Source organism: Henckelia pumila, chromosome 4 (genome assembly GCF_033568475.1).
Source record: "Henckelia pumila isolate YLH828 chromosome 4, ASM3356847v2, whole genome shotgun sequence".
Classification (NCBI taxonomy): Eukaryota; Viridiplantae; Streptophyta; class Magnoliopsida; order Lamiales; family Gesneriaceae; genus Henckelia; species Henckelia pumila.
Window position 1 is genome coordinate 184,033,256 of NC_133123.1, and position 25,149 is coordinate 184,058,404.

Consider the following 25,149-nt stretch of genomic DNA (forward strand, 5'->3'; position numbering starts at 1 on the left):
AGCCAAGAGAAAGAGACCAGGTGGGCTTCTGCACAGTCTGTCTATTCCGGAATGGAAGTGGAATCATATTTCGATGGATTTCGTCACAAAACTACCCCGATCTGTTCGAGGATGCGATGTCATTTGGGTAGTGATTGACCGTTTGACGAAGTCTGCTTGTTTCATTCCGTATCGGATGACATACCAACACGATCAGATGGCAGAGTTGTATGTTAGAGAGATTGTCAGATTGCACGGTGTGCCGAGATCGATTGTTTTAGACCGATATCCTCGATTTACTTCCCATTTCTGGCATAGTCTACAGGAAGCCCTTGGTACTAGATTGCACTTGAGTACATCATAACATCCTCAGACCGACGGTCAATCAGAGCGGACGATTCAGACTCTAGAGGATATGCTGTGAGCAGTGGAGCTTGACTTTGGCACTACTTGGCAAGATTCATTGCCTCTCGTTGAGTTTTCGTACAACAATAGCTTCCAGACGAGTATAGGAATGGCACCCTTTGAAGCATTGTACGGAAAGAAGTGCAGATCTCCTCTGTACTGGGATGAGATATCTGAGTCCACAGACTTGGGACCAGATATGATTCGTGATATGGCTGAGCAGGTGAAGATTATTCGATTGAGAATGAAGACTGCTCAGGACCGACAAGCGAAGTATGCAAATATCCGACGCAGACCTCTATCTTTTGATCAGGGTGACCGAGTATTCTTGAAGAATTCTCCGTTTAGAGGTACTGTTAGATTTGGGAAGAGAGGGAAGTTGGCACCGAGATTCATCGGTCAGTATGAGATTTTACAAAAGATAGGCGATCTAGCCTACCGTTTAGCACTTCCTCCTTCTTTATCTGGTATTCACGACGTCTTTCACGTCTCGATGCTGAGGAAATACCATCCCGATCCTTCTCATGTGCTTCAGCCTGACGAAGCCGAACTTGATGAAACTCTGAGTTACTTTGAGAGACCGATTCAGATCCTTGACAGAAAGGAGAAACAGCTCAGAACCAAAACGATTCCTTTGGTGAAAGTTCAGTGGAGTCGTCACGGAGTCGAAGAAGCGACTTGGAAAACAGAATCTGATATGAGGCAGATATTTCCAGACTTGTTTGTATGATGTGAGTTCTTAATTCTGTTCTTGAATTCTTAATTATCTTCTTATGAGTTGTGATATCGATGATTTCGAGGACAAAATCTTTTCTTAGAGGGGGAGTATTCTAACGCCCCGTTTTTATCTTAATTGATGTTATTTGAGATAATCAGTGATTTCAGAATTTGACCGGACTTTTTATTGATCAGGGTCTATTTTGCAATTTTGGGAATTTTCAAGGACTAAAACGCAAAAAGTAAGTTTGTTATATTATTGAAGGCTTGACTAAGTCTCTTAGCACTTCATCATCCCCTCCAACTCGGCTTCCCTCCATTGAAGATGCCTCATAGCATTCCAAGCTTTTGTGATCTCAGTTAGAGCTCGATCCGTCCGATAGAATTGATTTCTGACTTGATATCTACGATCACAGCGACGAGTGCTCCGTTTGGAAGTAAGTTTTTCTCCGATCAGATACAATCTAGTTTTTGGATTTTGTTAGAATCATTAGAGATTCAATATGTTGTTCTTGACAGAGTTTTGATCGTTTATTATCTGTCGGTTTTGAATTAGAGCGACGAACATAATTGTTATGATTTTTCTTGTAATTTTCGAAAATCTTGATTTTGAGATGTGTTGATATTGTGTTGGGTTTGATGTTTGGGGATTGGAATGAGTTTTTTGAGTTTTTGTTTTGCTGTCTGCATTTTCGGTTTGGTCAGTTTACAGCCGTTATGCCGTCAGTTTGAGTTTTGGATATCGTTTCGATGTTTTGAGTTATACCGAGCTTAGTTTGAGTTTTGATATCGATTTTGATCGCTATGACTTCTTTTGATAGATTGATTTGAAGTCTTTGGAGTTACGAGCCTTGCGGTCTTGATCAGTTTGGAAGAGTTGAGCCGGTATAGTATCGATATCCTTCTTTATCGATTGATTTAACTTATCTTGGATATTGATTGAGGAATTGTTGTTTTCAGATTGAAGTTTTGGAACGTCAAAGAAGAGGTATAAGATGACTTTGGAATGGAATAGGACGATTAACTCGAATCCGGATTGATTCGAGTGTCCTAGAAGAAATCACATACTGCATGTTTTGACTGCTTATTTGATTATATGATTGAATTTATATTGAGTGCATGAGATTACATATGCATTCATATTGAGACTTGATTTATTCAGATTGAATTAGACGATCTAGGGATTGTAGTTGAGTAGCTTGGTAGGCGATTTACTACCTTGTCGAGTAGCTCAATATAATGCTCTTTAGTCTAGAGGATTAAAGCATGCAATGTCCACCTCGAGAGGGAAGTTGGTGTGATTGTAGGATGTTTTAACCTCGGGATCCCAAACCAAAGAAAGAAAGAAGAATTCCAATTGATTATCTGAGTTTGATAATCCAGAAGTTTTAAAGACATGCATATCATTTTAATTCAGTACTTGAATGGATTAATTGATTATATGAGGAATGAATTCATAGTATGATTTGATATGTTTATTTGATTGCATGTTAGTCTCTTTTACTGGGAATATTATTCTCACCGGTTTATCCGGCTGTTTTCTTATTTTGTATGTGTACTTGGCATCAGGTGGGGCAGGACCAAGTCAGAAGAGGCATGGTTAGCTTCGAGGGAAAGATGTAGAAGTGAGACTCGGTCTAGAAGTCGATTCCAGCATGTCAATCTATTTTATGTTAGAACATGTTTAGTTATCGAACTTCATCATTATATTGTTGTTGCATGCCGTGCGCGCCCGCGCCTAATGAGGCGCGACCGCGCGGGCCCTGTTATAAAAAAAAATTGTGTGTTGGCTTTTAATGCTTGCTTATTTTAATTACTCCTTTAATTGATGTTTAGAACCGAGGTCTCACAAGAAGAGTTGTAAGAATTTAGCATATGGACTGTTGATAGACACTATTGATAATTATGAATTTTTAATCAATACACGCACACACTATTTCTTTTTGTCTTAACCTGATTGTGAGTGTGGAGATGCCAGCTGTTTGATTCCTTGGTTACCTGCAAAAGTCCTCATGAGATAGGAATGTGTGGATTGGATTTAAATGAAGGTACTTTGAAACATGAGTTGAAGAGATTATAAGTTTATGCGGTGATCCTGTTTATTTATAAACTTTTACATGTTAGTAGGTTTGATGTGATTGGATTGGATTTGAGTTGTTTTTGAAAAAAAAAAAATTTATTGCTGAGGCCACTGCTCCATAGTATTTCTTGATTCTTGATTGTGTGTTTGTTTAGTATTGCTCGAGGGAAAGCAAGGTTTATGTATGGGGGAGTTGTTAGCTATGTTTCATATGCATATTTTTACTGTTAGTTTTGCATGCATTCATATGTTTTTGTGGTTGTTTTAGTTAGTTTTAGCATCTTTAATTCATTTATTTGCATAATACTCTTCCTGGTCTGTTTTTAAGGAAAACTTGGCATTATTTAGATTTTTGGACAGAATGTTGCTCGCTCGAGCGAGAGGCAATGCCCGCTCGAGCGAGCCTGAGGTTGCAAGTTTTTTTTCAGAAGGTTGCTCGCTCGAGCGAGAGGCTACGCCCACTCGAGCGAGCTAGACGGGGCAAAAAGGATTCCGAGACAGAATATGGCTCGCTCGAGCGAGAGGCTATGCCCTCTCGAGCGAGCAAGGTTGGAAAATTTATCTCCCGGACAGAGAACTGCTCGCTCGAGCGAGACCCTATGCTCGCTCAAGCGAGAATCGCGCGCAGAGTTTTTAAAAACAGAAAGTCTTACTTGGGAAGGATACCAACTTTTGAAGACCCTTGGGCATATAAATATGATTCTTATCAGCAGAATAAGGGTTACACATCAGATTTGAAGGCAAGAGGCGGCTATCACCATCAACTCGATTCTTCTTTTTCTTTTATTTTATTTTTGGATTTGATTATTGATGTTTAGAGTAAAAAACTTTTGTTCTTAAATTATGTTGAACGTTGAGTAGTTTCTTTCTTTCGATCAAGGCCACGTGATTGGGCCAGACAGTTTATGTAAAAACTTGATTTGTTTATTTGAGATTTTCAGACTTGATTGAGTTTATTGATTATCAAATTTATCTTTGTCTTACAAATTTCTTGGCCAGTTATTTGTTTGCTCGTTAATTGATTCCAAGTCGACAGAGGAGGTATCGAATTCCGATCGTCGTCTATAAATAGGGGGTGCCGAGCTCACATTTGAGTGCACCAATTCCTCTCTTCTCTCTCAATTCCTTAGCCTTCTAACTCAGATCTAGGGAATTCTAGGCGTCCCGTGGGGAATCCAGAAGTGGCATAGCGATCCAGGCGTCGTAGCAGAGCTGTGTCCTAGTTTTGAGGCACTCGACATCAAAGGGCTAACAACGGACGAAGGTATAGCTTTTGCTTCCTATAAATATTTAGGAGTATTCAATAGCTTAGTTAAGGCTTTTAGAGCACTATAATGATAGTAGTATCATTTGGCAGTGTAGAGCAGACTATAGGCGTGGACCTAGAGTTGGTAGAGCTTGCACTGATTTGAGGTACGAAAGTACTGTTTGAGATATCCTGACTGAGTATGCATGTATTATGTGACTGCATGGTTTATATGTCATTGATTTATGCTACATTCATTTGCATACTGAGCTATCTCCTTCGAGATGTCTGTAAGTAGGATTTTTCCCTATCCTGGTAGTGGTTGGACTTCCATCGATTTGGGTCCGGCATATCCACTGGTATTATGGTATGGGAGCCACCTCCTGAAGCAACGGCACAGTGTGCTACATACCAGGGCCCGGTTTGTCTCTGTTATCTGATCCTTGACCTCGAGTTATAGGGAGTTCACTTTGCATGCATGTATACTCATACTCTCGTACTGAGCGTTTTATGCTCACGTCTCGTACTCTATGTTTCTGGACACCCTATTCCATGGGGCAGGTTGCGATTGGACGAGGCGGGTGGATCCAAGAAGGGCTAGGCAGTGGTTGGCCAGCTGGAGCTTCGCCTAGGTTTTATTCTGTTGTTATTTGGATTGATACAACTATTCTATTTGGTTGTATTATATTTGGGTATTTACAGATTCCTTTACTTGGGATTGTATAATGTTTATGGTTTCCGTAGTTTTATTCTGATATCCATTTAATTAAGTTAATTGCATGCCTAAGTTCTGTTTAGTAGGTGATCCGGGTAAGGGTCACTACATTTATGGTATCAGAGCATGCAAAGTATTCTTGGGATTTAGATTCTACATAAGATAACCGCTAGTTTAATTTTGTAGATGACAGATCGTGATGACCAGAGTTCTCATGGCAGTATTGGTGGGCGTTGGGGTGATGCCGACCGGGAGCCTCGTCGGAAACGCCGCCATCGTCATCGAGATAAGGATCGTTTTAGTGTACGTCGATTCTTACAGATGGGGCCTAAGCCCTTGGTTGGAGGTGAGTCTCCGGAGGATGCGGAGAACTGGTTAGACCGCATGAAGATGACTTTTCAGACATTCCAATGCACCGAGGAGCAGAAGATGGAGACCCTTGGTTATCTTTTGGATGGACGTGCGCACAGGTGGTGGAGGTTTACTTCTGCACCATTTGTTGCGGCAAGAGGAGTGGCCACCTGGGCCGAGTTCTGCACAACTTTTCAGAAGCTGTATTTTCCTCCTGCACTCCGTCAGTCGAAGGCGGGCGAGCTACTGAGTCTGCGACAGGGAGCCATGTCTATTGATGAGTATAAGCAGAAGTTCTTTGATCTGCTATCCTATTGCCCCGAGATTGCCGACAGCTTAGAGATGAAGTATAATCTGTTCCTTTAGGGCCTTAACCCTGAGATCCATGACCGTGTGGCGGTTGGTGACGACATGTCCTAAGAGGGTTTGGTGAGCCGTTGTCACCAGGCGGAAGACAGCATTCGGCGGAACAGGTCTTTCTCTCAGTCGAGACCTGCTAGTTCTTTGGGTCCCCATGCCCAATCTTTCAAGAAGTCTGGATCTACTTCTTCTTCCTCTGGCTCTGCTGGTGTTGTCCGTTTCGAAAGGAAGGACAAGTGTGATCACTGTGGGAAGAACCATCCATCCGACAAGTGTCGTAGAGCTTCTGGAGCTTGTTTCCATTGTGGAGAGACTGGTCATATCCGGAGGGATTTTCCACTATCTGGGGGAGGCGGTTCTGGTTCTGGTTCAGGATCTGGTTCTCAGGTCACCGTTCAGCAGAGGTCGCAGGGACAACCTGTTGGGAGTTCTCATTTGAGGTCACGAGCTTCTGGCCAGGTGTTTGCCCTGAGACATGATCAAGCAGTGGAGTAGAATGAGAAAGTCATTGCAGGTGCATTTCTGCTTTATTGTATACCTGCTCTTTTACTTATTGACACTGGTGCATCTCATTCCTTCATTTCTGCACATTTTGTTAAGAGGCATATGTTACCATGCATTGCACTAGACGTAGTGATGTCTGTTTCTACTCCGACGGGCCAATCTGTTTTGGCTAAGCGTCTAGTGATAGGTTGCCCTTTAGAGTTCGAGGGGAACATTCTGTTAGCGAATCTCATGGTTCTTGCGATGACGACTTTGATTGCATTCTGGGAATAGATATGTTGACTACCTATCGAGATTCAGTGGACTGCTATCAGAGATTAGTACGCTTTCATCTAGAGGGGAGTGATAGCTGGTTTTTCTATGGTAAGGGAGCGCGACCCCCGATGCCTTTGGTATCAGCTTTGAGAGCTTGTCGAGCTCTAGAGTCTGGTGGGGAAGGCTACCTTATCTATGCAGTTGATTTGTCCGCTGAGAGTATTGGGATAGAGAGTATTCCTGTTGTGGATGAATTTCCAGATGTATTTCCTGATGAGATTCCGGGTTTTCCTCCCGTTAGGGAAGTCGAGTTTGGCGTAGAGTTGATGCTGGGTACTTCTCCTATTTCTCTAGAACCGTATCGTCTGGCTCCGTCAGAGATGCGAGAGTTGAAGAATCAGCTACAGGATCTTTTGGACAAGGGGTACATTCGTCCTAGTGTATCTCCTATTCTTTTTGTAAAGAAGAAGGATGGGTCTATGCAGCTGTGCATTGACTATCGGCAGCTGAATCGAGTCACTGTGAAGAACAAGTATCCTTTGCCTCATATTGATGACTTGTTTGATCAGCTACAGGGCACTTCAATTTACTCCAAAATTGACTTGAGATCTGGGTATCATCAGTTGAGAGTCCGAGATCAGGACGTAGCCAAGACTGCATTCCGTACTCGCTATGGGAATTACGAGTTTCTAGTGATGCCATTTGGTTTGACTAATGCGCCGGCTATATTCATGTATCTGATGAACCGTGTTTTCAGGGAGTATTTGGACAAGTTTGTCGTGGTCTTCATTGACGACATCTTGGTGTATTCGCGTAATACGGAAGAGAATGTTTCTCACTTGCGGTTGGTATTGCAGACTCTTCGAGATGAGCAGTTATACGCCAAGCTGAGCAAGTGTGAGTTTTGGATGGATCGAGTGGTCTTTCTTGGCCATATCATATCCAGGGAGGGGATTTCTGTTGATCCAAGCAAGATTGAGGTGGTGCTTAATTGGTCGCGACCGACGACAGTTGCTGAGATTCGTAGTTTTCTGGGTCTAGCAGGGTACTGTCGTCGCTTCATTCTGAACTTCTCTCAGTTAGCTCGACCTTTGACGCAACTTACCCGCAAGGGTGTTGATTTCGAGTGGTCCTCCGAGTGTGAGGAGAATTTTTATGAGCTTTGACGGCGGTTGACTTCTGCGCCGGTATTGGCATTACCGTCAGGATCTGGAGGGTATGTGGTGTACACTGATTCTTATCTTCAAGGGTTAGGTTGTGTCCTGACTCAGAATGGGCATGTGATCGCATATGCTTCTAAACAGCTGAAGCTTCATGAGGACAACTACCCAGTACATGATTTGGAATTGGCAGCCATTGTGTTCGCTTTGAAGATCTGGCGTCATTATCTGTATGGCAAGAAATTTGAGATCTTCACCGACCATAAGAGTCTCAAGTATTTGTTCACTCAGGCAGAGTTGAACATGAGGCAGAGACGTTGGATGGACTTGCTTAAGGACTATGATTGCGAGATTAAGTACCATCCGGGAGCTGCTAATCTCATCGCTGACGCATTGAGTCGCAAGGTGCGACTATCCGCACTTTAGACTTGTTCGATGTCTTGTGCGATCAGTGACTGTTGTACTTCAGGATATACTTTCAAGCATAAGAAAGGTATGCAGAGTATCCAGATGTTTGCGATAGTATCTGAGCCAGCTTTGTATTCGCGGATTCGAGATGCTCAAATGTCTGATTCGAAGACCCAGCGTTTAGCTCGTCTAGCTAACGAGGGTAGTTCATCTGGATTTCATTATCAGTCAGATGGCTTTCTGTGTTTGTCTGGTAGGCTTGTGATTCCGCAGGATGTAGATTTGCGAGAGGAGATTTTGTCTCAGGCGTATCGCACTAAGTTGAGTATTCATCCAGGGAGCAACAAGATGTACAAGGATCTACGTACTCATTTCTGGTGGAAGGGAATGAAACGCAGTGTTTATTAGTTTGTTTCGAGATGTTTGGTGTGCCAACATGTCAAGGCAGAGCACCGACGACCTGGAGGATTGCTTCACAGTCTGCCTATTCCTGAATGGAAATGGGAGTTTATCACAATGGACTTTGTGACCCATTTGCCGGTATCCCCGAGGAACTGTGATGCTATCTGGGTTGTGGTGGACCGACTCACCAAGTCAGCGCATTTCATTGCCTATAGCCAGGAGTACAATGTGGATCGTATGGCTCGGTTGTACATTCAGGAGATCGTTCGACTTCATGAAGTGCCTGTGAGCATTGTCAGCGATCGGGACCCCAGGTTTACTTCTAGATTCTGGGGGAGTGTTCAGCGTGCGATGGTACTACTCTCAGTTTGAGTACTTCCTATCATCTGGAGACTGATGGTCAATCAGAGCGCACTATCCGTACTTTGGAGGATATTCTTAGAGTGTGCGTCATGGATTTTGGTCCAGCCTGGTAGGATCATTTGCCATTGATCGAGTTCGCGTACAACAACAGCTATCATACTAGCATTGGGATGGCACCTTTTGAGGCGTTGTATGGACGACGTTGTCGTACTCGACTCTTCTAGGAAGAAGTGGGGGAGAGACAGGCTGAGGGACCGGAGTTTATCCAGCAGGCGGTAGACATTGTTGATCAGATCAAGAAATGGATTAAGACTGCACAGGATCGTCAGGCTAGCTATGCTAACACCAAGCGTAGGCCTTTGCAGTTCGATGTCGGGGAGAAAGTGTTTCTGAGAGTGTCACCTTTCCGCCGAATTCTCAGATTTGGCCTTAAGGGCAAGTTGTCTCCCAGGTTTATCGGTCCGTTTGAGATCTTGGACAGTATTGGCAATTTGGCTTATCGACTAGCTTTGCCACCGCATCTTTCCAGTATTCACGACGTGTTCCACGTATCTATGTTGCGATGGTATCTGGCGGATGAGTCTCATATTTTTGCAGCGGTCTGAGGTTCAGGTGAGCAAGGATTTGACCTATGTTGAGAAACCTATTCGTATCCTGGATTATAAGGATAAGGTTTTGCGGAACAAAGTCATTCCTCTGGTTTTAGTTCAGTGGCAGCGCCGAGGCACTGGGGAAGCTACTTGGGAGCTTGAGGACAGGATGCGTGAAGACCATCCTGAGTTGTTTTGATTTCATTCTTAAGTTGTATTCAGTTGTAAACTCTGTAAACGTTTGATTTGAATAAAGAATGTTTTTTATTTTTGTATTACATTGGGTACTTAAGATCTGATTTCGAGGATAAAATATCTTAAGTGGGGGGAAAATTTAGTAGCCTGTAACCAAAATCAGTGATTAGGAAATTAATCATAATTACTTAGGAAGGGTTCGGAAGCTCCGAAGGCAGGATCGGAAGCTCCGAACAAGATCGGAAGCTCCGAAGGTGAGTTCGGAAGCTCCGAACAGGATCGGAAGCTCCGAAGGAGCGATCGGAAGCTCCGATCGAATTACGTTAGGCATGACGTGTGGCAGGATCGGAAGCTCCGATCAGGATCGAAAGTTCCGATCACCCCTATCCGAAGTCAACCAGTGAGATTTTGACACGTGGCAAATAAGCGAGATCGGAAGCTCCAATGTCGGGATCGGACGTTCCGATCGTGATCGGAGGTTCCGATCGAGGAACGGAGGTTCCGATCGTCGTCTATAAATAGGGGGTGCCGAGCTCACATTTGAGTGCACCAATTCCTCTCTTCTCTCTCAATTACTTAGCCTTCTAACTCAGATCTAGGGAATTCCAGGCGTCCCGTGAGGAATCCGGAAGTGGCATAGCGATGCAGGCGTCGTAGCGGAGCTGTGGCCTAGTTTTGAGGCACTCGACATCAAAGGGCTAACGACGGACGAAGGTATAGCTTTTGCTTCCTATAAATATTTATGAGTATGCAATAGCTTAGTTAAGGCTTTTAGAGCACTATAATGATAGTAGTATCATTTGGCCGTGTAGAGCAGACTATAGGCGTGGACCTAGAGTTGGTAGAGCTTGCACTGATTTGAGGTACGAAAGTACTGTTCAAGATATCCTGACTGAGTATGCATGTATTATGTGACTGCATGGTTTATATGTCATTGATTTATGCTACATTCATTTGCATACTGAGCTATCTCCTTCGAGATGTCTGTTAGTAGGGTTTTTTCCTATCCTGTTAGTGATTGGACTTCCATCGATTTGGGTCTGGCATATCCACTGGTATTATGGTATGGGAGCCACCTCCTGAAGCGACGGCACAGCGTGCTACATACCAGGGCCCAGTCTGTCTCTGTTATCTGATCCTTGACCTCGAGTTATAGGGAGTTCACTTTGCATGCATGTATACTCATACTCTCGTACTGAGCGTTTTATGTTCACGTCTCGTACTCTGTGTTTCTGGACACTCTATTCCATGGGGCATGTTTGCGATTGGATGAGGCGGGTGGATCCAAGAGGGGCTAGGCAGTGGTTGGCCAGCTGGAGCTTTGCTTAGGTTTTATTCTGTTGTTATTTGGATTGATACAACTATTCGATTTGGTTGTATTATATTTGGGTATTTACAGATTCCTTTACTTGGGATTGTATAATGTTTATGGTTTCCGTAGTTTTATTCTGATATCCATTTAATTAAGTTAATTGCATTTCTAAGTTTTGTTTAGTAGGTGATCCAGGTAAGGGTCACTACACTAGCAGTCTAGGTACTCAAAGTCCAAGCCAATAAACAATAATTACCATATCACTTATAATAATCTAAAAACCTTAACTAAGCTATTACATACTCCTTAATCTTCATAGGGATTCAATGATATACCTACTTCTGTCATCAGTTCACTGATGGAAACTGTCTCAAAACTTAGGCGTTGCTCTGCTACTATCCCCGTAGCACTCCGCCACTCCCGGCCCTCTAATAGGATGCCTAAAAAGCCCTAAAACCGAGCTAGAATAAAAGAGGAGAGAAAATGGTGCAAGAAAAATGGGATGCTCTCGGCCCCTTTATATAAGCGCAGATCGGATGGTCCAATCCCTGAGATCGGATCGTCCGTTCTCCCCCTTCAACCCACTCCAAACACGTGTTCTCGTCGTGACATCACTGCTTATGTAATATGATCGGATCGTCCGATCTGGACCTTCGGATCGTCTGATCTCCATGGATTGTCAAATCAAATCCATATCCGCTTATCAACACAAGATCGGATCGTCTGATCTCTCCAGAGCCTCCGATATCAAATAATGCTTCTGAACTCCCAATAGTTCGGATCGTCCGAACTCAGATCAAATCGTCCAAACTCTGCCCTTCCGATCATGATCAGAGCCTCCGAATTCTAACTCTTTGGATGGTCCGATCTTGGGGTTCGGATCACCCATTCCTTCCGATAGCTTGGGTCCTTTCAGACCATTTTCGAGTGTTCTGAGTTCGTTTTTGAACTCTTTAAACTCATTTGAGAATACCTTAATCATGTTTTAGCCAATTAATCATAATTAGACACTTGATTAACTTGGATACGGGCTACTACATTCTCCCCCACTTGAAAGATTTCGTCCTAGAAATTAGGACTAGGGTAACAGAGCAAAATAATATTGAAACAACTTGTTATTACAATACCTTAGTTTACAATTGATTTGAAAAATACAATACAATCAAAACAACTACGTATGTTCAAAATGCATACGACTCTCTAGCTCCCAAGTTGCTTCCTCAGTGCCTCGGCGCTGCCATTGAACCATGACTAGAGGAATGCATTTATTCCAAAGCACTTTGTCCTTTCTATCAAGAATCCTTAACGGTGTCTCCACATACAACAAATTCGGCTCTAATTGTACTTCTATTGGATGCAGAATGTTCGAATCATATGCAATTTACTGATAAAGTAATGATACGTGGAACACGTTGTGAATACTGGAGAGATCTGGTGGTAAAGCCAACCAGTAAGCCAAATCTCCAACTTTCTCAAGTATCTCAAAGGGACCAATTAATCTAGGTGCTAACTTTCCATTTAGACCAAACCTCATCACCTTCTAAAAAGGCGATACTCGCAGGAAAACATACTCTCCTATCTCGAAATGCAGTTGTCTGCGCTTGGTATTGGCATAACCGGCATGTCTATCTTGTGTCGCCTTGATCCTCTTCTTGATAAACTCTACGATGATAGCTGTTTTGTAGGGAAATTCTATCACCGGCAAATGATCCTGCCAAGATAACCCAAAGTCCATCACTAAAGTCCTCAGCATATCTTCCAATGTCTGAATAATCCTCTCAGACTGACCGTCTATCTCTGGGTGATAAGTCGTACTCAAACTCATAGTAGTACCCAAAACTCGCTGAAAACTACCCCAAAACCATGAGGTAAGCCTTGGATCTCTGTCGCTGATGATGCTCAAAGGAACTCCATGTATCCGCATAATCTCTTGAATGTATAACCTTGCAATGCGATCAAAAGTGAACTCGTGGTTATACGTAAGAAAATGAGCAGACTTGGACAACCTGTCCACCACAACCCAGATAACATCACACTGTCTAGAGGTCATTGGCAAGTGAGTCACAAAGTTTATCGTCACATGCTCCCACTTCCATTCTGGAATCTCAAAATTCGGTATCAGACCACCTGGTCATCGATGCTCTTCTTTAACTTGCTGACAAACAAGGTATCGAGAGACAAACTGATAAACACTACGCATCATACCTTTCCACCAAAATCTCGTACGTAGATCCTTGTACATCTTGGCACTGTCTGGGTGTACTAAGAATCTACTACGATGGTCCTGAGATAAAATCTCATCTCGCAAGGTCAGTTCATCAAGTACCACTACTCTACCAGACAAGCTCAACAATCTGTATGTCTGATAGTGAAAACTAGATGTGTTGTCTTCCTGAGCAAGTCTTTCTAACTTCTGCGTCTATGGATCAGAAAACTGTACTTCTCGAATACGAGCAAACAAAGATGGCTCAGCTAGTATTGAAGACACTAGGATCCCCTGTTTTCCTTTCTTATGTCAGAACATAAAGTATGAAGAACAACACTCCTGAATTGTTCTAGCTTTGCAACTAGTGCGGAGAGCACTAATACTTACTTTACGACCCAGTGCGTCTGCCACGGGATTTGCAGTACCTGGATGGTAATTAATTTCGCAATTGTAGTGACCCTTACCCGGATCACCTACTAAACAGAACTTATGCATGCAATTAACTTAATTAAACATTTATCAGAATAAAACTGCGAAAACCATAAACGTTATACAATCCCAAGTAAAGGAATCTGTAATTTATCCAAATAATATACAACCAAATCGAATAGCTGTATAAACCCAACAACAGTAATAAAACCTAGACGAAGCTCCAGCTGGCCAACCACTGACTAGACCCTCCTGGATCCACCCTCCTCGTCCAACCGCAAATCTGCCCCATGGAATAGGGTGTCCAGAAAATACAGAGTACGAGACGTGAGCATAAAACGCTCAGTACGAGAGTATGAGTATACATGCATGCAAAGTGAACTCCCTATAGACTCGAGGTCAAGGATCAGATAACAGAGACAGACCGAGCCCTGGTATGTAGCACGCTGTGCCGTCGCTTCAGGAGGTGGCTCCCATACCGAGATAACCGTGGATACGCCGGACCCAAATCGATGGAAGTCCATCCACTAACAGGATAGGGTACAACCCTACTAACAGACATCTCGAAAAAGATACAGCAAGATGCAAATGAATGCAGCATAATATCATGGCATATAAATCATGCAGTCACATAATACATGCATACTCAGTCAGGATATCTCGAACAGTACTTTCGTACCTCAAAACAGTGCAAGCTCTACCAACTCTAGGTCCACGCCTATAGTCTGCTCTACACTGCCAAATGATACTACTATCATTAAAGTTCTCTAAAAGCCTTAACTAAGCTATTGCATACTCCTAAATATTTATAGGAAGCAAAAGCTATACCTTCGTCCGTCGTTAGTCCTTTGATGTCGATGCCTCCAGAACTTGGGCACAACTCCGCTACGACTACCGAACGCCTCGCCGACCTCCGGACCAAGCCTAAGAAGACTAGAACAGCTCCAAAAGGACTAGAATGGAAAGGAAAACTCGGAATTGGCAAATGAAAGTGAAGCCTCGGCCCTCTATTTATAGACAACGATCGGAACTTCCGATCCTTGATCGGAACGTCCGAACCTCGATCGGAACGTCCGATCCTGCCATCGGAGCTTCCGAAAATCCTGATCTTCCACGTGTCAAAATATCACTTGTTGACTTCGTATAGGGGTGATCGGAGCTTCCGATCCTGATCGGAGCTTCCGATCTTGCCAATCATCATGGATGACGTAATATGATCGGAGCTTCCGATCCTGCATCGGAGCTTCCGATCCTGTTCGGAACTTCCGAACCTACCTTCGGAGCTTTCGAACTCTATTCAAGTAATTATGATTAATCCCTTAATTACTGATTTTGGGTATGGGGTACTACATTCTCCCCCACTTAAGATATTTCGTCATCGAAAATAGATCTTAAGTACCGAATGCAAATACAAAAATCAGAAACATTCTTTATTCAAATCAAACGTTTACAGAGTTTGCAACTGAATACAACTTAAAGAATGAAATCAAAACAACTCAGGATGGTCTTTACGCATCCTGTCCTCAAGCTCCCAAGTAGCTTCATCAGTGCCTCGGCGCTGCCACTGAACTAAAACCAAAGGAATGACTTTGTTTCGTAAAACCTTATCCTTATAATCCAGGATACGAAGAGGTTTCTCAACATAAGTCAAATCCTTGTCTACCTGAACCTCAGACCGCTGCAGAATATGAGATTCATCCGCCACATACCATCGTAACAGAGATACGTGGAACACGTCGTGAATACTGGATAGATGCGGGGGCAAAGCTAGTCGATAAGCCAAATCGCCAATGCTCTCCAAGATCTCAAACGGACCGATAAATCTGAGAGACAACTTGCCCTTAAGGCCAAATCTGAGAATCTTGCGGAAAGGTGACACTCTCAGAAACACTTTCTCCCCGACCTCGAACTGCAAGGGCCTACGCTTGATATTAGCATAACTGGCCTGACGATCCTGTGCAGTCTTAATCCGTTTCTTGATTTGATCAACAATGTCTAACGCCTGCTGGATAAACTCCGGTCCCTCAGCCTGTCTCTCCCCCACTTCTTCCCAGAAGAGTGGAGTACGACAACGTCGCCCGTACAACGCCTCAAAAGGTGCCATCCCAATACTAGTATGATAGCTATTGTTGTAAGCGAACTCGATCAACGGCAAATGATCCTGCCAGGCTGAACCAAAATCCATGATGCACGCTCTAAGAATATCCTCTAAAGTACGGATAGTGCGCTCTGACTGACCATCAGTCTCCGGATGATAGGCTGTACTCAAACTGAGAGTAGTACCCATCGCACGCTGAACACTCCCCCAGAATCTAGAAGTAAATCTGGGGTCCCGATCGCTGACAATGCTCACAGGCACTCCATGAAGTCGAACGATCTCCTGAATGTACATCCGTGCCATGCGATCCACAGAGTACTCTCGGCTATAGGCAATGAAATGCGCTGACTTGGTGAGTCGGTCCACCACAACCTAGATAGCATCACAGTTCCTCGGGGATATCGGCAAATGGGTCACAAAGTCCATTGTGATAAACTCCCATTTCCATTCAGGAATAGGCAGACTGTGAAGCAATCCTCCAGATCGTCGGTGCTCTGCCTTGACCTGTTGACACAACAAACATCTCGAAATAAACTGATAAACACTGCGTTTCATTCCCTTCCACCAAAAACGAGTACGGAGATCCTTGTACATCTTGTTGCTCCCAGGATGAATACTCAACTTAGTGCGATGGTCCTGAGACAAAATCTCCTCTCGCAACTCTTCATCCTGCGGAATCACAATCCTACCAGACAAACACAGAAAGCCATCTGACTGATAATGAAATCCAGACGAGCTACCCTCGTTAGCTAGACGAGCTAAACGCTGGGTCTTCGAATCAGACATCTGAGCATCTTGGATCCGCGAATACAAGGCTGGCTCAGATAATATCGCAAACATCTGGATACTCTGCATACCTTTCTTATGCTTGAAGGTATAACCTGAAGTACAACAGTCACTGATCGCACTAGACATCGAACAAGTCTGAAGTGCAGATAGTCGCACCTTGCGACTCAAAGCATCAGCGGTGAGATTAGCAGCTCCCGGATGGTACTTAATCTCGCAATCATAGTCCTTAAGCAAGTCCATCCAACGTCTCTACCTCATGTTCAACTCCGCCTGAGTGAACAAATACTTGAGACTCTTATGGTCGGTGAAGATCTCAAATTTCTCGCCATACAGATAATGACGCCAGATCTTCAAAGCGAACACAATGGCTGCTAATTCAAAATCATGGACTGGGTAGTTGTCCTCATGAAGCTTCAGCTGTCTAGAAGCGTACGCGATCACATGCCCATTCTGAGTCAGGACACAACCTAACCCCTGAAGAGAAGCATCCGTGTAAACTACATACCCTCCAGATCCTGACGGTAATGCCAACACCGGCGCAGAAGTCAACCGCCGTCGAAGCTCACAGAAATTCTCCTCACACTCGGAGGACCACTCGAAATCCACACCCTTGAGGGTAAGCTGCGTCAATGGTCGAGCTAACTGAGAGAAGTTCAGAATGAAGCGACGATAATACCCTGCTAGACCCAGAAAACTACGGATCTCAGCAACTGTCGTCGGACGCGACCAATTAAGTACCGCTTCAATCTTGCTTGGATCAACAGAAATCCCTTCCCTGGATATGATATGGCCAAGAAAGACCACTCTATCCATCCAGAACTCACACTTGCTTAGCTTGGCGTACAACTGCTCATCTCGAAGAGTCTGTAGTACCAACCGCAAGTGAGAAACATGCTCTTCCGTATTACGTGAATACACCAAGATGTCATCAATGAAGACCACGACAAACTTGTCCAAATACTCCCTGAAGACACGGTTCATCAGATCCATGAATATAGCCGGCGCATTAGTCAAACCAAATGGCATCACTAGGAACTCGTAATGCTCATAGCGAGTACGGAATGCAGTCTTGGCTACATCCTGATCACGGACTCTCAACTGATGATACCCAGATCTCAAGTCAATCTTGGAGTAAACTGATGTGCCCTGCAGCTGGTCGAATAAGTCATCAATACAAGGCAACGGATACTTGTTCTTCACAGTGACTCGATTCAGCTGCCGATAGTCAATGCACAGCCGCATCGACCCATCCTTCTTCTTCACGAAGAGAACAGGAGCTTCCCAAGGGGATACATTAGGACGAATGTACCCCTTGTCCAAAAGATCCTGTAGCTGATTCTTCAACTCACGCATCTCTGACGGAGCCAGACGATACGGTGCTCTAGAAATAGGCGAAGTACCCGGCATCAACTCTATGCCAAACTCGACTTCCCTAGCAGGAGGAAAACCCGGAATCTCATCAGGAATACATCTGGAAATTCATCCACAACAGGAATGCTCTCTATCCCAATGCTCTCAGCGGAATAATCTACTGCATAGATAAGGTAGCCTTCCCCGCCAGACTCTAGAGCTTGATAGGCTCTCAAAGCTGATACCAAAGGCATCGGGGGTCGCGCTCCCTCACCATAGAAAAACCAGCTCTCACTCCCTTCCGGATGAAAGCGTACTAATCTCTGATAGCAGTCCACTGAAGCTCGATAGGTAGTCAACAAATCTATTCCCAGAATGCAATCAAAGTTGTCCATCATCAGGACCATGAGATTCGCAATCAAAATGTTACCCTCAAACTCTAAGGGGCAACCCATCACTAGACTCTTAGCCAAAGCGGATTGGCCCGTCGGAGTAGAAACAGACATTACTACGTCTAGTGCAATGCATGGTAATTTATGCCTTTTAACAAAACGTGCAGAAATGAAGGAATGAGATGCACCAGTGTCAATAAGTACAAGAGCAGGTATACCATAAAGCAGAAATGTACCTGCGATGACTTTCTCATTCTCCTCCATAGCCTGATCATGTCTCAGGGCAAACACCTGGCCAGAAGCTCGTGGCCTCAAATGAGAACTCCCAGCAGACTGTCCCTGCGACCTCTGCTGAACGGTGGCCTGAGAGCCCGATCCTGAACCAGAACCAGAACCGCCTCCCCCAGACAGTGGACAATCCCTCCGGATATGACCAGTCTCTCCACAACGAAAACAAACTCCAGAAGCTCTACGGCACTTGTCGGATGGATGGTTCTTCCCACAGTGATCACACTTGTCCTTCTTACCATAACGGACAACACCTCCAGAACCAGAGGAAGAAGAAGATCCAGACTTCTTGAAAGATTGGGCACGGGGACCCAAAGAACTAGCAGGCCTCGACTGAGGGAAAGACCTGTTCTGCCGAATGCTGTCCTCCGCCTGGTGACAACGGCTCACCAAACCTTCGTAGGACATGTCGTCGCCAACCGCCACACGGCCATGGATCTCAGGGTTAAGGCCCTGAAGGAACAGATTATACTTCATCTCTGAGCTATCAGCAATCTCGGGGCAATAGGATAGCAGATCAAAGAACCTCTGTTGATACTCATCAATAGACATGGCTACCTATCGCAGACTCAGTAGCTCGCCTGCCTTCGACTGTCGGAGTGTAGGAGGAAAATACCGCTTTTGGAAAGCTGTGCGGAACTTGGCCCAGGTGGCCACTCCTCTCGCCGCAACAAAAGGTGCAAAAGTAAACCTCCACCACCTGCGCGCACGCCCATCCAGAAGATAGCCAAGGGTCTCCACCTTCTGCTCCTCGGTGCATTGGAAAGTCTGAAAATTCATCTCCATGCGGTCTAACCAGTTCTCCGCATCCTCCGGAGACTCACCTCCAACTAAGGGCTTAGGACCCATAGCTAAGAATCGACGCACAGTGAAATGCTCGTCGTCATGATGACGATGACGCCGTTCTCGACGAGGCTCCCAGTCGGCATCACCCCAACGCCCACCAACACTGCCATGAGAACTCCGGTCGTCACGATTTGCCATCTACAAAAATACCTCATGATGAGACTAAATCCCAAGAATTCTTTTGCATGTTCTGATACCATAAATGTAGTGACCCTTACCCGGATCACCTACTAAACAGAACTTATGCATGCAATTAACTTAATTAAACAGTTATCAGAATAAAACTACGGAAACCATAAACGTTATACAATCCCAAGTAAAGGAATCTGTAATTTATCCAAATAATATACAATCAAATCGAATAGCTGTATAAACCCAAAAACAGTAATAAAACCTAGACGAAGCTCCAGCTGGCCAACCACTGACTAGACCCTCCTGGATCCACCCTCCTCGTCCAATCTCAAACCTGCCCCATGGAATAGGGTGTCCAGAAAATACAGAGTACGAGACGTGAGCATAAAATGCTCAGTACGAGAGTATGAGTATACATGCATGCAAAGTGAACTCCCTATAGACTCGAGGTCAAGGATCAGATAACAGAGACAGACCGGGCCCTGGTATGTAGCACGCTGTGCCGTCGCTTCAGGAGGTGGCTCCCATATCGAGATAACCGTGGATACGCCGGACCCAAATCGATTGAAGTCCATCCACTAACAGGATAGGGTACAACCCTACTAACAGACATCTCGAAAGAGATACAACAAGATGCAAATGAATGCAGCATAATATCATGGAATATAAATCATGCAGTCACATAATACATGCATACTCAGTCAGGATATCTCGAACAGTACTTTCGTACCTCAAAACAGTGCAAGCTCTACCAACTCTAGGTCCACGCCTATAGTCTGCTCTACACTGCCAAATGATACTACTATCATTAAAGTTCTCTAAAAGCCTTAACTAAGCTATTGCATACTCCTAAATATTTATAGGAAGCAAAAGCTATACCTTCGTCCGTCGTTAGCCCTTTGATGTCGATGCCTCCAGAACTTGGGCACAACTCCGCTATGACTACCGAACGCCTCGCCGACCTCCGTACCAAGCCTAAGAAGACTAGAACAGCTCCAAAAGGACTAGAATGGAAAGGAAAACTCGAAATTGGCAAATGAAAGAGAAGCCTTGGCCTTCTATTTATAGACAACGATCGGAACTTCCGATCCTTGATCGGAACGTCCGAACCTCGATCGGAACGTCCGATCCTGCCATCGGAGCTTCCAAAAATCCTGATCTGCCACGCGTCAAAATATCACTTGTTGACTTCGGATAGGGGTGATCGGAGCTTCCGATCCTGATCGGAGCTTCCGATCTTGCCAATCTTCATGGATGAAGTAATATGATCGGAGCTTCCGATCCTGCATCGGAGCTTCCGATCCTGTTCGGAACTTCCGAACCTACCTTCGGAGCTTTCGAACTCTATTCAAGTAATTATGATTAATCCCTTAATTACTGATTTTGGTTACGGTGTACTACAGCAATCATAGTCCTTGAGAAGATCCATCCATCGACGTTGTTGCATGTTCAACTCTGCCTGAGTAAACAAGTATTTCAAACTCTTGTGGTCCGAAAATATCTCGAACCTCTCGCCATACAGATAATGGTGCCAAATCTTTAGTGCAAGCATGATCGCTGCAAGCCCTAGATCGTGCACTGGGTAATTCCCTTTGTGGGTCTTCAATTGTCTAGAAGAATAGGCAATCACATGTCCATTCTGTTTCAACACACAACCCAACCCTTTAAGAGATGCATCTGTATAAACCACATAGCCTCTGGTGCCAGATGGTAAGGCAAGAACAGGTGCAACATTCAATCGGCCCCTCAACTCATCAAAGCTCTGCTCACACTCACTTGACCAGACAAAAGGAACATCCTTCTTTGTCAATTGTGTCAATGGTCTAGCAATCCGTGAGAATTTCTCAAAAAATCACTGATAATAACCTGACAAACCCAAAAAACTCTGAATCTCTGAAGCTATAGTCGGACATGACGAATTCATAATAGTTTCAGTCTTACTCGGGTCAACTGTTACACCCTCCCGAGAGATAACATGACCAAAAAATACCACTCGATCAATCCAAAACTCACATTTATTGAACTTGGCGTATAAATTCTTCTCACGGAGAATCTGCAGTAGAAGCCTTAACTGTTGTGTATGCTCGCTAACACTATGTGAGTAGATCAAAATGTCGTCAATAAAAACCACGAAAAACTTATCTAGATAATCAATGAAAACTCTGTTCATTAAATCCATGAAAACTAAGGTGCGTTCGTCACCCAAAAGGAATCACTAAAAACTCATAGTGACCATACCGAGAGCAAAATGCGGTCTTCGAGATATTCATATCTCGAACTCACAATTGATGATAACATGACCTCAAGTCAATCTTGTAGTACACAGAGGTACCGTGAAGTTGATCGAACAAATCATCAATCTGCAATAAAGGATACTTCTTCTTAACTGTTGCTCGGTTCAATTGTCTGTAATCAATACAGAGGCGCATAGAACCATCCTTCTTCTTGACAAAAAGAACTGGCGCTCCCCAAGGTGAAATTCTTGGTCGGATATATCCCTTATCCAACAAATCCTGCAACTGCCATTGCAATTCCATCATCTCTACTGGAGCTAGGTGATAAGATGCACGAGAAATCGGTGTCGTCCCTGACAAAAGTTAAATCCCGAACTCGAATTCTCTAATTGGAGGAAACCCTAGAATCTCATACCAAAAAAATCTAGGTATTCACAAACCACTGGTAACTCCTCTATAGTCCTATTCACTGTGGATGTATCAATCGCATAGATAAAGATAGTCTTCCCCACCGCCTCTAAATACTGACAAGCCCTTAGAGCTGAAACTAGAGGCATAAGGGGTCACACTCCTTCACCATAGAAAAACCAGCTATCGCCCTCAACCGGACGAAACTGAACAACCTTTTGGTAACAATCCACAGTAGCTCTATAAGAGGTCAAAACGTCAATAACCAAGATACAGTCAAAATCCTCCATCGCTAGAATCATAAGATTCGCTTACAATTCAGAGCCTTCAAACTCTAAAGTGCAACTCAAGGCTAAACGTTTGGCCAATGCCGAATGACCAGTCGGAGTAGATACAGACAGTACTACGTTTAGGGATATGTATGGAAATCTATAGTGCTTAGCAAATCGTGCTAAAACAAACGAATGCGATGCACCAGTATTTATGAGAAAAAATCAAGGACTCCGCATAAATTAAATGTACCTGCAATAACCTCCTCGTTCTCTCTTTGAACCTAATCTTGGCTCAGTGCATACACCTGCCCTGGAACACGCGGTTTCTGGTTGGTGCTCCCAACTGATTGTCCTGGTGCCCCCTGCGGAACTGACGCTTGAGAAACCGAGCCGGATGCTGCTCCTTCACTCATCTGTTGACAATCTCTCTTTTTAATGCCCCAAAATTAGCCTATTCAAGATTATAGGAGATTAAGATTGATAATCGAAGATTAGGGAATTTGAGGATTTATTTGATATTTGTTCAGGGACCGATTTGCAGTTTGAATAATTCAGGGACCAAAGTTCAAAAATGAGATTTTATATATTATATTGGACTTGGTTGACTTGGTCTTCATTTCCCTTCTCCTTCTTCTCCTTCTCCACGCCTTATCCCTCCATTGGAGCTCAAGAATGAGATCTTCAAGCTTTTAGATTTCTGTTCCGCTCGATCCATCCGATAAAAATTTATCCCGAAGGCAGATTCGCGATCACGGCTTAAAGAGATCCGTTATACCGTAAGTTTTTCTTTGATCGGCTTTATGTCAATTTTTGGATGCCGTTAGAATTGGATGAAATTCGGATAAAACTTGCTTGATCTATCATAGATCGTATATTCAAAGTCTGATCGGAAAAAGAATGTCGGTCGGATTTGTTATGAATTTTTAGGCATAAATTCGAAATGGGGTATTGGATTTTGTTGAATTTTGGAGTTGTTCTTGTTTATTTATTGTTGTTGGGAGTTTTATTGGATTTATATTGTTGTTTGTGTTTTCGGATGATCAGATTATAGCCGTTATGCCGCCGGTTTGAAATCTCAGAATTTAGGAGTTTGATTGAGTTTTGGGAATGATTTGAATTGGATTGATTGATATTGGATTGTATTTTTATCTCCGTACAGATTTGACTGAAGATTGTGGAGTTCAGTTGACAGAATTCGAATCGTCGAAGAGTTGATCGAGGTGTGGTATTGAGTTACCTTCATCGTCGAATTTCGATTGGAATAGAATTTTGATTTGGAAATTCTTATTGTTGTAGCTTGATCAAGATTGGAAGCTACATCGAATCAAATAAGAGGTAAAAGACGATATCTATTGGAAAGGGAGGAATTCTCAAGTTTCGATTGATTCTCGAGTCCCTAAATCACATACATGCATGATTACTTGTTTAGGTTAATTGAATGCATTGATTGAATTTCTTAAATGTATTACGATTACCATATGCATTCATATTGAGCCGGAAGATTTGATTACCTTTTTAATTAGATGTTCTGGGAATTATAGTCGAGTGGCATTAGTAGGCGAATTACTACAATGGCCGATCAACTCTCTATAGTTGCTTCGGAGTCTAGAGGATTGAAATATACATCATCCACCTCGAGGGGAGAGTCGGTGTGATTGTTGTGATATTTTACCCTCGGAATCCCAATTAAAGAAGAATTTACCTTTGATTATCTGATTAGATAATCTTGAACCCTGATTACATGCATTGCACTTTATTTCATTTGAATTGAGTTATTGTTTTTCATGTTGTTGATATACTACGTGAAATTGCATGCCTGGTTGTTTATATATCATGTTTTGATATATGAATTGATATTTCCTGTATTGTCTCTTTTACTGGGAATTGTATTCTCATCGGATTTATCCGGCTGTTGTCTTGTCTTTGTATATGTGCTTGGCAACAAGTGGGACAAGATCGAGTCAAAAGCAATATGACTAGATCGAGTTGGGAATGATAGAAGTGAGGACTGATTTAGAAGTCGAATTTTTATTTTTCGAACTTGTTTTGTATTTTGAATTGTAGAATTTAGAGTTGATGCATGTTTTACTCTTTCGAATATTTGTACAACTTTAGAAGCTATCTTGTACTGCTTTATGCATGTTGTATGAATTTATGTTTGTTGTTCAAAATTTTGAGTTGTGAATTGAAGTTGAGTTAATTCTGGATTTTGGTTCAGAACAGGGCTCGCTCGATCGGAGGTTTGTTACCGCTCGAGCTAGAGGTATTTTCATTTTGAGACAGATCTTGTCTCACTCGAGCGGAACTTTATTACCGCTCGAGCAAGAGCCTTGCAGGATTTCGAGAAAAACTTCGCCCGCTCGAGCGGGAGATTCTTACCGCTCGAGCGAGGCCTCTTTTAAAAAAAATTCTAGGCTTTAAGCCTTGACTTGTTGTGGATGCTTGATAGTTTAATTCTTGATTAGATGATTAGAACCGAGGTCCTCACACTCTTTATGTGACCCATTTGGCCACAGCGAAAACTAGCATCACTGGCTCCACAACATCTATCTGTCGGGTGACGTCCTCCACACTTCTCGCAATGTCCCTTATTCTTTCCAAATTGAAACACACCTCCTCCAGATCCCGATCCTGAAGAAGTAGATGAACCAGATTTCTTGAAA

At 43.5% G+C, this 25,149-nt stretch overlaps 1 protein-coding gene across 1 annotated transcript; it reads right to left on the reverse strand.

The window, feature by feature from the left end:
- Positions 1-12,582: 12,582 nt before the first annotated feature.
- Positions 12,583-22,504, reverse strand: LOC140862426 (uncharacterized). The gene is made up of 3 exons (XM_073265448.1): positions 22,374-22,504; positions 21,081-21,395; positions 12,583-13,048 (listed from the first exon to the last, which is right to left on the reverse strand). The coding sequence occupies exons 1-3, from the start codon at positions 22,502-22,504 to the stop codon at positions 12,583-12,585; spliced, it is 912 nt and encodes a 303-aa protein (XP_073121549.1).
- Positions 22,505-25,149: the final 2,645 nt, after the last annotated feature.